Source organism: Rhinolophus sinicus, chromosome 12, assembly GCF_057876585.1.
Source record: "Rhinolophus sinicus isolate RSI-liver-muscle chromosome 12, RSI-T2T, whole genome shotgun sequence".
In the NCBI taxonomy this organism is placed as follows: Eukaryota; Metazoa; Chordata; class Mammalia; order Chiroptera; family Rhinolophidae; genus Rhinolophus; species Rhinolophus sinicus.
The window spans coordinates 10,615,981-10,629,462 of NC_142512.1; the positions used below are offsets into that span (position 1 = coordinate 10,615,981).

At 42.6% G+C, this 13,482-nt stretch overlaps 1 protein-coding gene across 3 annotated transcripts in view; it reads right to left on the reverse strand.

The window, feature by feature from the left end:
- Nucleotides 1-13,482, reverse strand: part of DNAH9 (dynein axonemal heavy chain 9) — a 316,438-nt gene that overhangs the window by 73,194 nt on the left and 229,762 nt on the right. For all 3 annotated transcript variants that reach the window (XM_088801911.1, XM_088801910.1, XM_088801912.1), the window contains exons 49-50: nucleotides 12,463-12,723; nucleotides 4,634-5,059 (exon numbers count right to left, since the gene is read on the reverse strand). In XM_088801911.1, coding sequence (XP_088658037.1) covers nucleotides 4,634-5,059; nucleotides 12,463-12,723 — 687 coding nt within the window. The remainder of the gene's footprint in view (nucleotides 1-4,633; nucleotides 5,060-12,462; nucleotides 12,724-13,482) is intronic.

Sequence of the window (13,482 nt, forward strand, 5' to 3'; positions counted from 1 at the left end):
CAATGAATGAAACAGGATGGCGGCTAAGCATATCAATGTAAAGTTTCAGATACCAAGGGAAAAAAAATTGAAAGGCTTCCAAAAAAGATAAATATAGTGCCTCCACAAAGGAATGGGACCCTGACTGTTCATCAGACCTCGCTAGATGAGAGGATAAATAAAACATTCAGTGTTCTAAGGGGAAAGAATTAGCAATTAGAATTCAAAGTCAGCAAAATTGTCAGTTTAGTTTACAAATAAAGACATTTTCAGACTGGAACTATTCAGAAAATTTACTTCTTACTTAAAATTTCTTAAGAATGAGCAAAACAGGAGAAGACATCAAGAAAGGAGAAGACCTAGGGTCCCAAAGTCATTGGAACCAACCCAAGAAAGCAGTGATATATGTTCACACTGGTTAGAGCTACGAATCACAGATAAGGAAGAAACATCTTGGGGGCAAAGGGTGACTTGATAGAATGAACACTGGATTAGACGCAGTCAACTATAATTAAAATACACATATAGTTACAAAATGTACAGTACAGCATAGGGAGTACAGTCAATGGTATTTTAATAGCTATGTATGGTGTCAGATGGGTAGTAGACTTGTTGGGAGCATCACTTTGTGAGGGGTGTAAATGTCCAATCACTATGTTATTTTGTACACATGAAAGTAATAAAAAAAATTTAAAAATTAAAAAAAGTAATTGAGGCTATGCCAAAGGAACTAATGAAAGAGAAAAAAAAAAGGAAAGCAGAAACTCAAGGGTGGGCAAAACGTTGTACAAGAAGGGCAATGTAATTATGGTGTGCCACTTAGGTCTATTATGAACAACACAGACATGTTTACAGAATATAAATGGAATTGACTGATTTTTCAGCTTTTTGAATCTGTCAGGGGACACTTAATTTTGGTTATGGAGCAGAATGTAGGTATTTTCAGTCTTGGTGATCAAAAAGCAACAGTAAGGATAAGTAATGATAAGAAAAGTTGGGAGGCGGAAGGTAGGGAGGAGAGCTGAAGGAAAGAGTAAAGACTTCAACTTGAAAACGGAGGGCTCCAAGGATGCTGCCTCTATGTGATGGGACAAGAAATAAAGGTTACATCAACTAAAAATAGTTGCCATAACGTTATGGGGAAGGCATGGAGATGAACATCTTTGAGCCTTAGCTAGCAGAAAGCTAGCTGCCTGAATAAGAAACATCAAGAATAGGAATGCCAGTGCAGTTCATAGACGGAAGTCAGAAACTCTAACGAGCACAGGCCAGGAAGACAACGTAAACTGGTCAGGTGAGTCTGGTGTTGAGACGAAGAGGAACATGGGGACTCTGGTAGGACTGTCTGCTTGAATGGGAAGCTACTACTTAACTCCAGGGTCAGTTAATGATATTTCAGACTCTTCTGTTTATTGTAAGACTGGCCAGAACTCAGATTTTTACAAGAGGCTTCTATTGTTTAAAATATTGGCACCAATGAAGTTGTTTTCAAACACTATGTGTGAGCCACATAAAACACATTTAAGCCACTAGATAGCAAACTCTGAGTGGCATCAACAAACAGAAAAAATAATTGAAAGGGCAGGAGATTGCTGTTTCTCATTAGAAACGCTTCTCTACTATTTGATATTATACTTGTGAGTATAGGCTCAATGAAAATGTGTTACTTGTTTTTATTACTATTATTTTTATGAATTGTAACATTAACATACAGTATGTTCATTATAAAAACAAAGAAAATACAGATAAATACCATTTAAAGTCTATCACCCAGAGATAACCACCTCTATTCATACTTTAATGCATTATAATTATAGGTATAATCAAATTGAAATTATATTGTATAATTTGTTTTGAAATATGGTTTTTCACTTTATGCATCTTGACTATAAAATTTACTTGGAGTTACCCTAAAATCTTAAAATAAAAAGCTTGGGGTGGGGCGCAACTGGAGAAGGCTGGCAATGGCCCCAGGGGGGCATAGGGCAGAACTGCTGTGCCCTGGGGCAGCCTCCGTGGTGGAGAGGGGTGTCAGTTAGCATGTCTCCTCTATGATTGGTGGGGCAGTGTTCAAACTCTTGGGAGGTTGATGGACACGCAAATAAGCACAGGATGGGGAGCAGGTTGTTAAAAGCAAGAACATTTTTTTTTTTTTTTTTTCAAAAACTACTTTGGCAGAAAAGAAGTGCCTTCGTAAGGTAGCCAAGTATTTTAAAATATTCTTATTGCTTTCACAGGTTGAGTGGGCCCATCATGTGAATGTTGGCTACTGACAAGGTATAAACATTTGAAAACATTCCCTTTGCACCAAATGTTCCTTCAGTTAAAATAACTTGAGTAAAGAGATCTTTGAAAATGCAGTTCTTGTAACACTATTCTGAGAGAGTAAGAAAATTATCAGGAGATATTCCCCCAAAAAAGCAGTCTTGGGGATGGTATGGCATTTTGCATTTGGTGTTCTTTGAAGAGGGCCACTGTTATGACGGTCATCTCTTGTTTTAAGTAAATTGGCCCATGAACAACTGGATTTATAAAGCAAACTTGCTGAGAGGGGATTAGCTGCTTTGCCAGAAAGTACCTTTTCTTTATAGAGAGATTGGTTGCAGTGACCTTTGAACTAGCGCCTTTAGCCATAGAAGTTAATCCACCAATCAATAAACCCATGACATGAAGTGTGCGGCATGTCTACACTCTTACGTTTCACATTTAGTCAAACCCTTTTTACCCTCATGAGAAAGCTGCAGCAAGCATCTTACTGGCCTGTGGAGAAAAAGGAACCCTCATACACTGTTGGTGGGAATGCAGATTGGTGCAGCCACTATGGAAGGCAGTGTGGAGGTTCCTCAAAAAATTAATAGAATTACTGTATGACCCAGCAATTCCTCTCCCGGGCATCTACCCCCAAAATCTGAAAACATTGATCTGTAAAGATATATGTGCTCCTGATGTTCACTGAAGCTTTATTTACAGTGGCCAAGACATGGAAACAACCAAAGTGTCCTTCGATAGATGATTGGATAAAGAAAATATGGTATATATACATAATGGAATACTATTCTGCCATAAGAAAAGATGAAATAGTGCCACTTGCGACAACATGGATGGATCTTGAGGTTATTATGCTAAGCTAAATAAGTCAGACAGAAAAAGTTGAGAACCATATGATTTCACTGATATGTGGGGTATAAAACTGAAAACAGCAAAGGAACCAGACAAACAAATAAAGAAACAAAAACTCATAGACACAGACAATAGTTTAGTGGTTACCAGAGGGTAACGAGGGAGGGGGGTGGTAGATGAGGGTAAAGGGGATCAAATATATGGTGATGGAAGGAGAACTGACTCAGTGGTGAACACTCAATGTGATATACAGATGATGTAATACAGAATTGTACACCTGAAATCTATGTAACTTTACTAACAATTGTCACCCCAATAAACTTAAAAAAAAAAAAAAAAAAAGAATCTTATTGGCTTGGAATGCATGTGTGGATAGGAAAGACCCGGGAAAGGTTTTGGATTGAACTTGATCATAGTAGTGACTGATGACCAGGGCTTGTAAGTGCCTGCGAGAGCACAGGTAGCCCAAGAAGTAGGACAGGGAGCAGGAGGAGAGTAGAGGTAAAGCAGTAATGGTCATGAGAACCACTGTTGTCACCTCTGTCCTGGCAGCAGCTCATGGCGTTACTATGTGCCAGGCTCTGGGATTATGCTTTACACTATGTGCATTCTGTCCCTGAATGAGCGGTGATATCACTGCATCCATTTTACTCCAGGAAACGGAAGTGCAGGCATTTTAAAGACCTTTCTAAAGGTCACGTATCAGCAAACATTATAGCTTGGACTGGAAGTGAGACCTGCTGCTATGCCATCCTACAGGGCTCTGATTTCTACTTCTCACATTAGTAGTATCCATTTTAACAGCAAAGGTGAGGTTGAAGGGAAATCTCTCTGAAATAGGTGTGAACCCAAGACTATCCCCACCCCCAATCCTGGGTGAGACTGATATAATCAAATATCAAGAGGTTAATAAAAACCAATCACCCTCACAGACTTATATTCAAGGTCAAGAGACCATCTTGCAAACCACAATATACTATTTTTTTTTCAAAGCCTTCATAAAACAATCAGATAACATAAAACGTGTCCAGCAGCCCCACACGTCTACACTGCTGAGAGGGATACAGGAGGACGGTTGGCCAGAACTGAAAATAATAGGTGCACAAAGTGACGTCCGGTGGCTAAAATTTACATTTCAACGGGAAAAAGGAATCTCAAAGTTTTGAGCTTTTATTCTTAACTACCAGATGTGCCAAAAATGCTAAATTCATTTGTGGCCAATGAGATAACAGTTGGCTCCGTGGATAACACTGTTTATCTATCTGTCATCTTTTCCTTCCTCAAAAGAAAGGGAGAAAAAAATTTTAGGGGCAAACGTCAACCAGTGGTCCAGTGGATTTATCCTGTTTGGACTATACAGTGTTTGAGAGAGAAATGTAAAAAGTTGCCTCTATTGAAAAATCTGGAGATTCTGCATGACAATCTGGCTTTCCTGCTTCTCTTTAAAAATTGGGACACTAGGCCCTGAGAAATGGTGGAGAGTGTTTGTATTAGAAGCTACCCCACAGGGTCAGGGGGCTCTGGCTTCGCTTACCGTGACCTTGGCTTTAACAGCTGCCAGCTTCTCTTGGGCAGCTGCGAGGTCCGAGGTGGCTTTGCTCAATGCTTGGCGCTTGGGTTCCACGTCACAGAACACCTCGTAGAACCTCACAATGTTTATGACCCAAGAGCACAGGCCTGCAGCCGCATAGGACTTGGTGGCCACAAACTCCGGATTGAACTCGGGGTCCTGCAGATATGGCCTGATGGCTTTGAGGCAGTTCTCATGAATGTTCTCTTTGTCAAAGTTGATCAAGGAGTCCAGGAAACCATCCACTTTGGCCATGGCGACCTTAGCGGCCTTCCAGCTCCGGTCCTTGGGCACTTTTCCCCCGGGCGCCATGAGCGCCATCACGGCCGCACTAACTTTGCTGACAGCCAGGGGTGGAGAACCAAAGGACTTCAGCTCTGTCAGGTTGGTCTGAGGAAAGACGAGGAGGCTGTTAGAGGAAAATGAATGGGCTTCCTTTGTCCTTGGCCACTGATGGAGTTAGGCTCTGGAGTGATTAATCTGAAAGGGCTGCTTTGAAGCCTGCAGCAGCCCTCTGAATTTTAAATATCCTGACTCATCAGAAGGAAACCACAGCTACTCCCCAGGGGCTTCAGACTTCCCTGATTGGTGAGCCGAGACTCAGCTATGTTTTTCCAGCACTTTAACGGACTCTCTGCCCATTAGAAACACACAATTATTTCACATTCGACTGAGAAATATAAGGATGCCAACATACTCTGAGATATGCAGCTTGCCATGAATAAAAGATAAGGTTATTATAAATTAATTTCCATCCTGGATTGAAGAGACTAGCACAGTAATTCAACTAATTTTTTTTTCTTTAATTAAACTGCTTTGTTCCATGAGCTTGTTCTAACTACACTTGACTGTCCTGATAGCCAAGTGGCATTTTCTGCCAAGAAAATGTAGACCGAAAGCTATGCACAGCCTATGCCATTGCTGCCTCTGCCTGGACGTGGGTTTGTCCGTATACTCTTAAGTTTCACTTGCTCTGGAAAGATAGGACTGCAAGTATTGATCTTGGCAAGTCACTGAAACTTTCCAGGCCTCAGTGTTTTCATCTGTAAATTGGGAGCAGTGGGACCCCTTAATCAGTAAGTGAAATTGTGTCATAAATGCATAGGAAGTGGATTTAAGGTTTCCTGTGACCATCACTGAGAAGCTTCTGACCTCGAAAGCACTTGCATCTGAGGCTGATTTTGTAAAAGGGGGAAAATCTTGATTTCAAAGATTAGGTCCGTGTGCCACATTAATTTGGGGTGCTCCTGGGCCTGGAGATCTACATGCGAGGGGGATTTTTTTTCTAGCGTCTAACAGCAATACCCAGGAAAATACTCTGCTTGCTTTTGCAACTATTTTCACAATGGGTCATGACAAGCTTGTCAAGGGCAGGAACGAGAGACAGCACAGATGTAGGAGGCAGGCCAGTGTGCCTGTCACAGTGGGCTCCCCTGGGTGGCAGAAGGCAAAGTGAGAAAAGCCAATCAGAAACAAAACCCCCACAACTGTAAAACGTTTAAAGTTAATTATGTTCGATGTACTGCATTAAGAAAACATAAAAATATGTAACAGGAAAACTGAATTCTACAACCCAGATACATATTTCAATGTAATTCCTTCTAGTCTTTTTTTATGTTCATAAATATCTATACATTGATCACACCTCTTTTGGGTTTAGTGACGAAAACCCAGCTGAAGTACAAAGGGGGATTTTCTCACTCGTGTATCTGGGGAGGACGGGCTTGGAGCTGTAAGTATGAGAGGAACTGCCTTCTGAATGTTTGCAGGACTCTCCAGATTATTTCTTGTTTCTGCTTCTTTTCTGCATACCAGTTTTCTTGTCTAGCAAAGCACATGACATACGTCTCTGACCTCAACTAGGGTCACTTTCTCCATCTCGCACTAAGCTCCAACCCCAGTCACTTTCCAGCACACGGACTGCCAAGCTCATTCCCACCTGAGCCCCTCTGCCTGGATCACTTCCTCCTAAACCATTTGCATGGCTGATCCCTTCTCATTCATCAAGGTCTCATCTTAATTCAAAAGTCCTCACACAGAAAGACTCTCCCTGCCAACTTTCTCTTCTGAGTCATTTCCTATCTGAGCACAGAACTCAGGGCAATCCGAAACAATTACCACTTTTTCCTTGTTGAATTACCATATTCCTCTTCTTCCTGAGAACAGGAACCCCGTGTCAACCACTGTAGCCTCAGTGCCTAGAACAGAAACTGGCACGCAGTAAGTACTCATCAACATGTGTGTTGAACGATCGAATGGAATGAATGGGTGCCGGCAGCTCCAGGCTGCAGCCTTCACTTTGCAACCAGCCGGAAAGGAGACTTTTTCTTCCATGTAAGTCAAAATAAAAAGGCCCTGGGAAATGATCTTGTTTAGTTAGGCGAGGTTTCTGAAGCCAACCACCTCAGGGTAGGTAATACGGTACTGCTAACAGGAACCCAAGGATGGAAGGGACATTTCTAAGGGCCCTTGTGATTACACTTAGGGCCCACCGGGGTCATCCAGGACAACCTCTCCAGCTCAACATCCTTAACTTAATCACACCTACGAGGTCACTTTTGCCATATGAAGTAAAAGTCACAGGTTCCAGATATTCGGGTATGAATATTTTTGGGGATGGAGGAGGCATTATTCAGCCTGCCATGTTGTTCTACCAAACAAGTGTAATTTTTATTTGGTCCAGAGAAATATTTGCACATATGTAACAAAGATGTATGCATAAGGATATTCGTACTGGAGAGACAAAGAAACTAATTAAATACTCAACAATAATTATTAAACAATTCATAGAGTACAATTATAACATGGAATACTATGAAACATTAAATAAGTAAGGTTTTAATGTATGTAGTGGCATGAAATAGTCTTGTTTCAGGAAGGAAAGTCAGTTGGCATTATCCATTTATATTTCAAATATGATACATTATATATGTGCATTTGTACAAATATAAATACACAGATAAAGAGTCCTCTCTTGGGAAAGCACTAGGGCTGGAGTGGAAAAGAGGGTTGCCATATCTTACCCTATATATTTTATACTATTTGAATTATGTTTAACAATGAAGATGCCATTATATGCTATTTGTATAATAAAAAAAATTCCTTGTAAAAATTGCAAAGCAACCAAATAGAAAATTCCAAGTAACTTCGTAGGGGGGAAAAAAAACCCATGAAATTGCAAGCAAAACTATTCCTCAAGTACGGCAGGAAAAGTTTTATTGGATTTATTTCAGTTTAGCTATAAAAGTGAAATGAAACTGCCAAAGCAGATACTTAAAATGTACAGAGACTCACGACCAAGCTCTGATGTATGTGTTCTTTGTGCATTAATTAAAGATTCGTTGTTAACTTTGAACATGAGAAAACGGGGAAAGTGTCCTTAAATATCAGAGTCCTGTGTATGCAGAGGGTCTGAGGATACTCTGGGGGGTCCTTGGGCTCATGAAGCAATACTTCCCTGATTACATGTCATACAGTCTGAGCTATTCCACGTCATCAGATGGGGGGTGGGGGTGGGGGTGAAATAAGTCCTGGGGGTGTAACGTATAGCATGGTCACTACAGGTACCAATACTGTATTGCATGTTTGAAAGTTGTTAAGGGAGCAGATCTTAAAGATTCTCATCACAAGACAAAAATTGTAACCGTGTGGTGAGAGGTATGTTAGTTAGACGTATTGTGGTGATCACTGCACAATATGCACACAAATATTGAGTCAGGATGGGGTACAACTGAGACTAATATGTTATATGTCAATTCTATCTAAATTGTTAAAATGCTCTTTGAGATCCATTAATGGGTGGCAACCGGTGGATTGTAAATGCTGGTCCCCAGTTAAACTTGGCAGTGACGCCAAGTGACGCCACGGTGTTAAAGTGATCTTGCCCAGCCCACATCTAGGGACTCATTTCCGTATCACCTCCCGGGGGCCACCATGCAGCCACGGCTCAGACACACCACACCCTTTCATGCATCCATGTCTTTGCAAACATCAGTCCTCCCTGAGATGGTCTTTTCTACCTCCTTCTCCATCTTGTAAAATGGTCACCCTGCAGTCCTTGCTTCTATGGGCTTTCTCTTCCCCAGTTCTACCTGGCCAGGCAGTTAGATGCCATCTGTGCTCTCAAGCCATGGAAAATGAAAATGTTTTTCTTTTTGTTAATGTGATACATGCACAGAATTTATAAACTCTAATAGAACTACAAGGCTTAGGACAAAACACAGGCCCACTACACTCCAACTCCAGCTCTCCAGAAGCCACTACTTATAATGCCTTCCATCATTACTTCCACATTTCACTCCTTGTCAATAAAGAACATGCTTATGCTGCTACGTTTTTTTCATTTTAGATGCTATCAAATGACTTCCTATTGTAGAGTGTGAATATTTAGTTATCTTTACTTGTAGAGTGTGAATATTTAGTTATCTTTACTGCCCTCCTTTCCCTCCTAATGGTTCATTATGGTTATATAATTTTTTTAAGTTAACGTTCAGTATATATATGATTGTGATTATTGATATTGTTTGCCTTGGCTTATATTTTCATTCATGTATACCTTACATTATTTTCTGAAGTTAATAAATACTTTTATTATTTTTTGCTGATAAGGTAACTTTTAGGCGAACACCTGAAAGAAGAGGAGAGAACCCTCGGGATACTTGGGAGAAGAGCGTTCCATACAGAGTGAATTTCTCATTCAAAAGCCTTGGGGTGTGTCTGTGCTGGGAGTTTCTGAGACACAGCAAGAAGGTCAGCGTGGGTGGAGTGGAGTGACAAGAAAAGAGTAGTAACTGATGCAGCAGGAGAGGCAGGTCAGGCAAATGCATGTAGGGCCTTACGGCCATGGTGATGACTGTGGAATTTTATTTATTTCAATTTTATTCTGAGAATAATGGGAAGCCAATGGAAGATTATGAACAGAGGGGTGGTATGGTCAAACTATCATTTTTAAAAGGTCACTCAGATTGCTGTAATGGGCAAAGGCATTGCTGTAGCAAGCGTGTAAGCAGGGAGGCCAATTGAAAGGCTGTTGAAACGATCCGGGGAAGAGATGGTGGTGGCTTGGGCCAGAGTGGTAGCAGCAGAGATGACAAGAAGCATTTGAATTCTAGATATACTCTGAAGGTAGAATTGATAGAATTTGCTAATAGATTGGATGGGACTGTGAGATAAAGAGCCCGTTAATTCTTATTTGCCCTTTCTGCGTAACAGAGAAAAGAAATCGAGGGATCAAGGACTACAGTGACTTGTGCCAGGCTACACAGCTAATTAGAAGAAAGCACCTATCATATTACTTGGCACATAGTAGGCACTCATTAAAAATGAGTTTCACTTCCTTTGTGGCAGAGATACATATCAAGGCTTCAAATTCAGTGCTATTTCCAAAATCCTATCCTATCACTTCCATGAATCACATGTCTACATGTTTATTTCTACCAGTAATCAATTGACTAACCAGCCAACAAATTAAGCAAAAGTATTTATGGGTGTTCACTTTGTTTCCAGTTTCATGGAAACAGAAGCGATAATTCTGGTTATAATGACATCTACAACAAACACTTACTGAGTGGCTGCCAGTTATAAGCTACTTTTCATACACTGTCTCATTTAATCCTCAAAACAACCTAATGGGGACTATCTTACTATTACCTCCACTTTACAGATGAGGAACTGAGGGCTCAGAGAAGATCAAGTCATTCCCAGAGCCACACACAGTAAATAGTTCAGCCAGTATCTGGCTTCCGCTCATCTTAGAACATATAATCCCTGTGTCAAAAGATCTTATGAAATGATCAGTGACCACTACATGACGGCAGATAAATTAAGTGGCCCATCCCTTGTGTTCTAAAAATCAGGAAAGGGAGAGATAAATCTAGAATATAAGTTTGATTTTGAAATATGAGTAGGATTTAAACAGCATGAGAGAAGGAGAGGGAATCCTAAATGATGGGGAGGGGAGGAGTCCTATAGTCTAATCAAAAGCCGAGAGGTTGAACTGGAAGCCACCATAGGGGGGGTCAGAGAAAAGCCTGGCCTGGCTGTATTACAGGGTTCCAGCTGAGAAGTGGTGGCATAACTGGGCTACACCTCCAGTTCCTGGTCTACCCAATGATACCCAAAAGTTACCAGTGGAGAAATCCTGTTTTCTATTGATGTAGGGTAGCGAGCAACTGAAGGCCTTCATAGGTCCGAGGGCTGTTACTTTTAGGGAGCCCCTCCCCTACATCACACAAAAAGAATACTCAAATGAACTCATATTTCACATGTCAGACAATTTACACATAACTATACGTAACAGGATTTTACAGTGTACCCAGTTTAGTCTCAGATTTGCTGAGGCCCTAAGGCAACAGGTACTACCTTCCCAAAGGATGTGTGACATGGCTATGCAGAGCTGATGAGAGAAGGTGTCAAAAGACCGGTGATTTCACTCTTGAACCCTTCCTCTGCATTGAGGGTAGAAAAGAGTCAGGAATTTGGAGATTAAGGGAAAATTTTTAGTGAGAACAGTTGGTGAGTCCCACTCATTCTGCCCTTAAGGGAAGGTATGAGGCATCTGCCCCTTTCACATCAAGTCTAGAGGGAGGGGCTTTAAGGAGACCACTAGGAGAGCCCCACGGTGGCCTGGGGTCTAACTTACATACCCCAGAAATCTAGGGTGTGAGAAGAGGTGGCTGGCCTCCTGACATTTTAACTAGGGACAACATGCTGCTTGGGGCGGCGATCACCCTGCGAGCGTGTTTAGAGAAAGGAGGCACAGCTGTCCCTCTGGAACAGAGGCAATCTGCTTGCATGGCACACCTGGCATAGGTTGTGTGAGACCTTGACCGCACAGCCCAGGTAAAGGGTCAAGGGAATTCCTGGACTCTGAGAAAAAGGAAGAGAAAGCAACCTACAGGGGAAAGATTGCAGGGATGGGGGAGGGTCTCCAAAGAGCCTGTGCGAGCATTCCGATGGAGAAGGGGTCCGCCTTTCAGTCCCTCTCTGATACCAGCTCCCGATGACATGAGTCTGTCTGCCTCTCTTTCTCTTTCTCCCTTTGCCCCTCAGCCATGGTTATCCAAATGGGAAAGAAGCTTAACCGTGAAAAATGATAAAAGGAACTAGCTAACCACACGCTCTCCCCAACACGTGGAACAAATTTCAAGAGAACCAAAATAAAATTGCCTTATGACTGTATCTCAAACTTCATGCTTGTTCTACCAAATGGTTACGCATATGAGTTGAATTTAGTTGACACACAGTTACATTCAATGGTTGACAACCAATACTTGCTAATTTTGATTCGGTAGATTTTTTCCATATTTTGGAGACAACACCTTATTTCACTTTCATATCTGAAACATTTTCCTCGGGCCTTAAAAGGAGCATGATGGGTAAAAGGGCCATGGGATGCATGGGCTGTAGATCTCGGGGTTTGGATTCTGAAGAGGAGCTCAGGTCTGGCTCTAATATTGAGCTTAGTGACTCCAGGCAAGTGAGTCCTCTTCTCTGGGCCCTGGCTTTCCCATCTGTGAAGCAAGGAGGCTGGACCAGTTGGCCCTTCCTATCCCAACTGATTCTAACGCTCTCATCTCTGGGATTCCATGGGTAGCTTGTGGAGCCTGACGTACAAGTCCGTTTAAATAACTGTTTGCTTAATGAATAAACTAGTGACAGCTGTATGCCACCCAAAGCCCTCCCGAGTCTGCCCTTCTATCTCTTTGGCACATGGGGGTACCGAGTTGTTTTTGGGTCAGAGGAGGCATCTGCTCCTCCCCGGAGGGACGAGCAAGCTCAGCAGACACTCCTACCTTGTTGAGGGTGTTGAGCGCGGCCTGGGCTGCGGTGAGCGCTGGCTCTGCTCTGGCCAGGTCTTCCTCACAGGCCCTCTGCTTCTGCGTCACCTCCAGCATGATGACAGCCACCTTGTCCTCCTCCTTGTCTGCCGTGGCTTTCTCTCGGCTCACTTTTTCAGTCTCTACTCCCACCACCTGAATCAGCTTATCGGCATCCTCGTTCTTCTGCTTCAGCTCCATTTCCTGGGTGGCCAGCTTGGCTTTCAGATCGTCCACCTGCAGCACAGAAGCACCAGGCTTATCGGGAGCAGAGGGACTTTAGACATGGTCCCTGGGGACCTGAGGCTGCAGAGCAGAGAAGGATGCCAGCTCCTGATGCCAAGGTGCGAAGCTAAGCTCTCAGCCGGGACCAAGCTCCCCGACCTGGGAAAGGAAAGGGACACCGGACTCCCTCTTCTCGCCCCTCTATAGTCAGTGTGTGAAGAGTCTAAGCAACACATGCCCTCGCCTTTCTTTCTCCTTGATGCCCACTGACTCGGGCTGCTTCTCACTGACACTGGTGCCTACGTCTTGTAAAGCTTCATGTGTCTAACGTAATACTTGGCACATAGTAGGCCCTTAATAAAAATTAGTCATTAAGTAATTGAAATTGGCCATTGTGGGGTATACCAGGGATTTAGCAAGTTGCAAAAAGTGAGTGCCTGCTGTGCATCCTGAGAGACTGGGTATGTGAATGGACAGTGGCCAGGCCATATACAAACGTAGAACTCTGACCCACAACCTGCAGCAGCCTGCACAGGAAACCAACCCATCACCTACAACAACCAGCTCAGGACGGCAGCCTGCTGTAAGGCAGACTTGTAGGAAATCAGCCTACCATCTAGGTAACAAGCCAGGAAGACAAACAATAAACTCTCTAACAACTGACCCAAGATGGCCAGAACTTGATTAATACTGACAACTTCCTTAATTTTTGTCTCTGCTTCCAACTCAGGACCAGCCAGAGAAAGCCACACATGCACCCCTGACCGATCA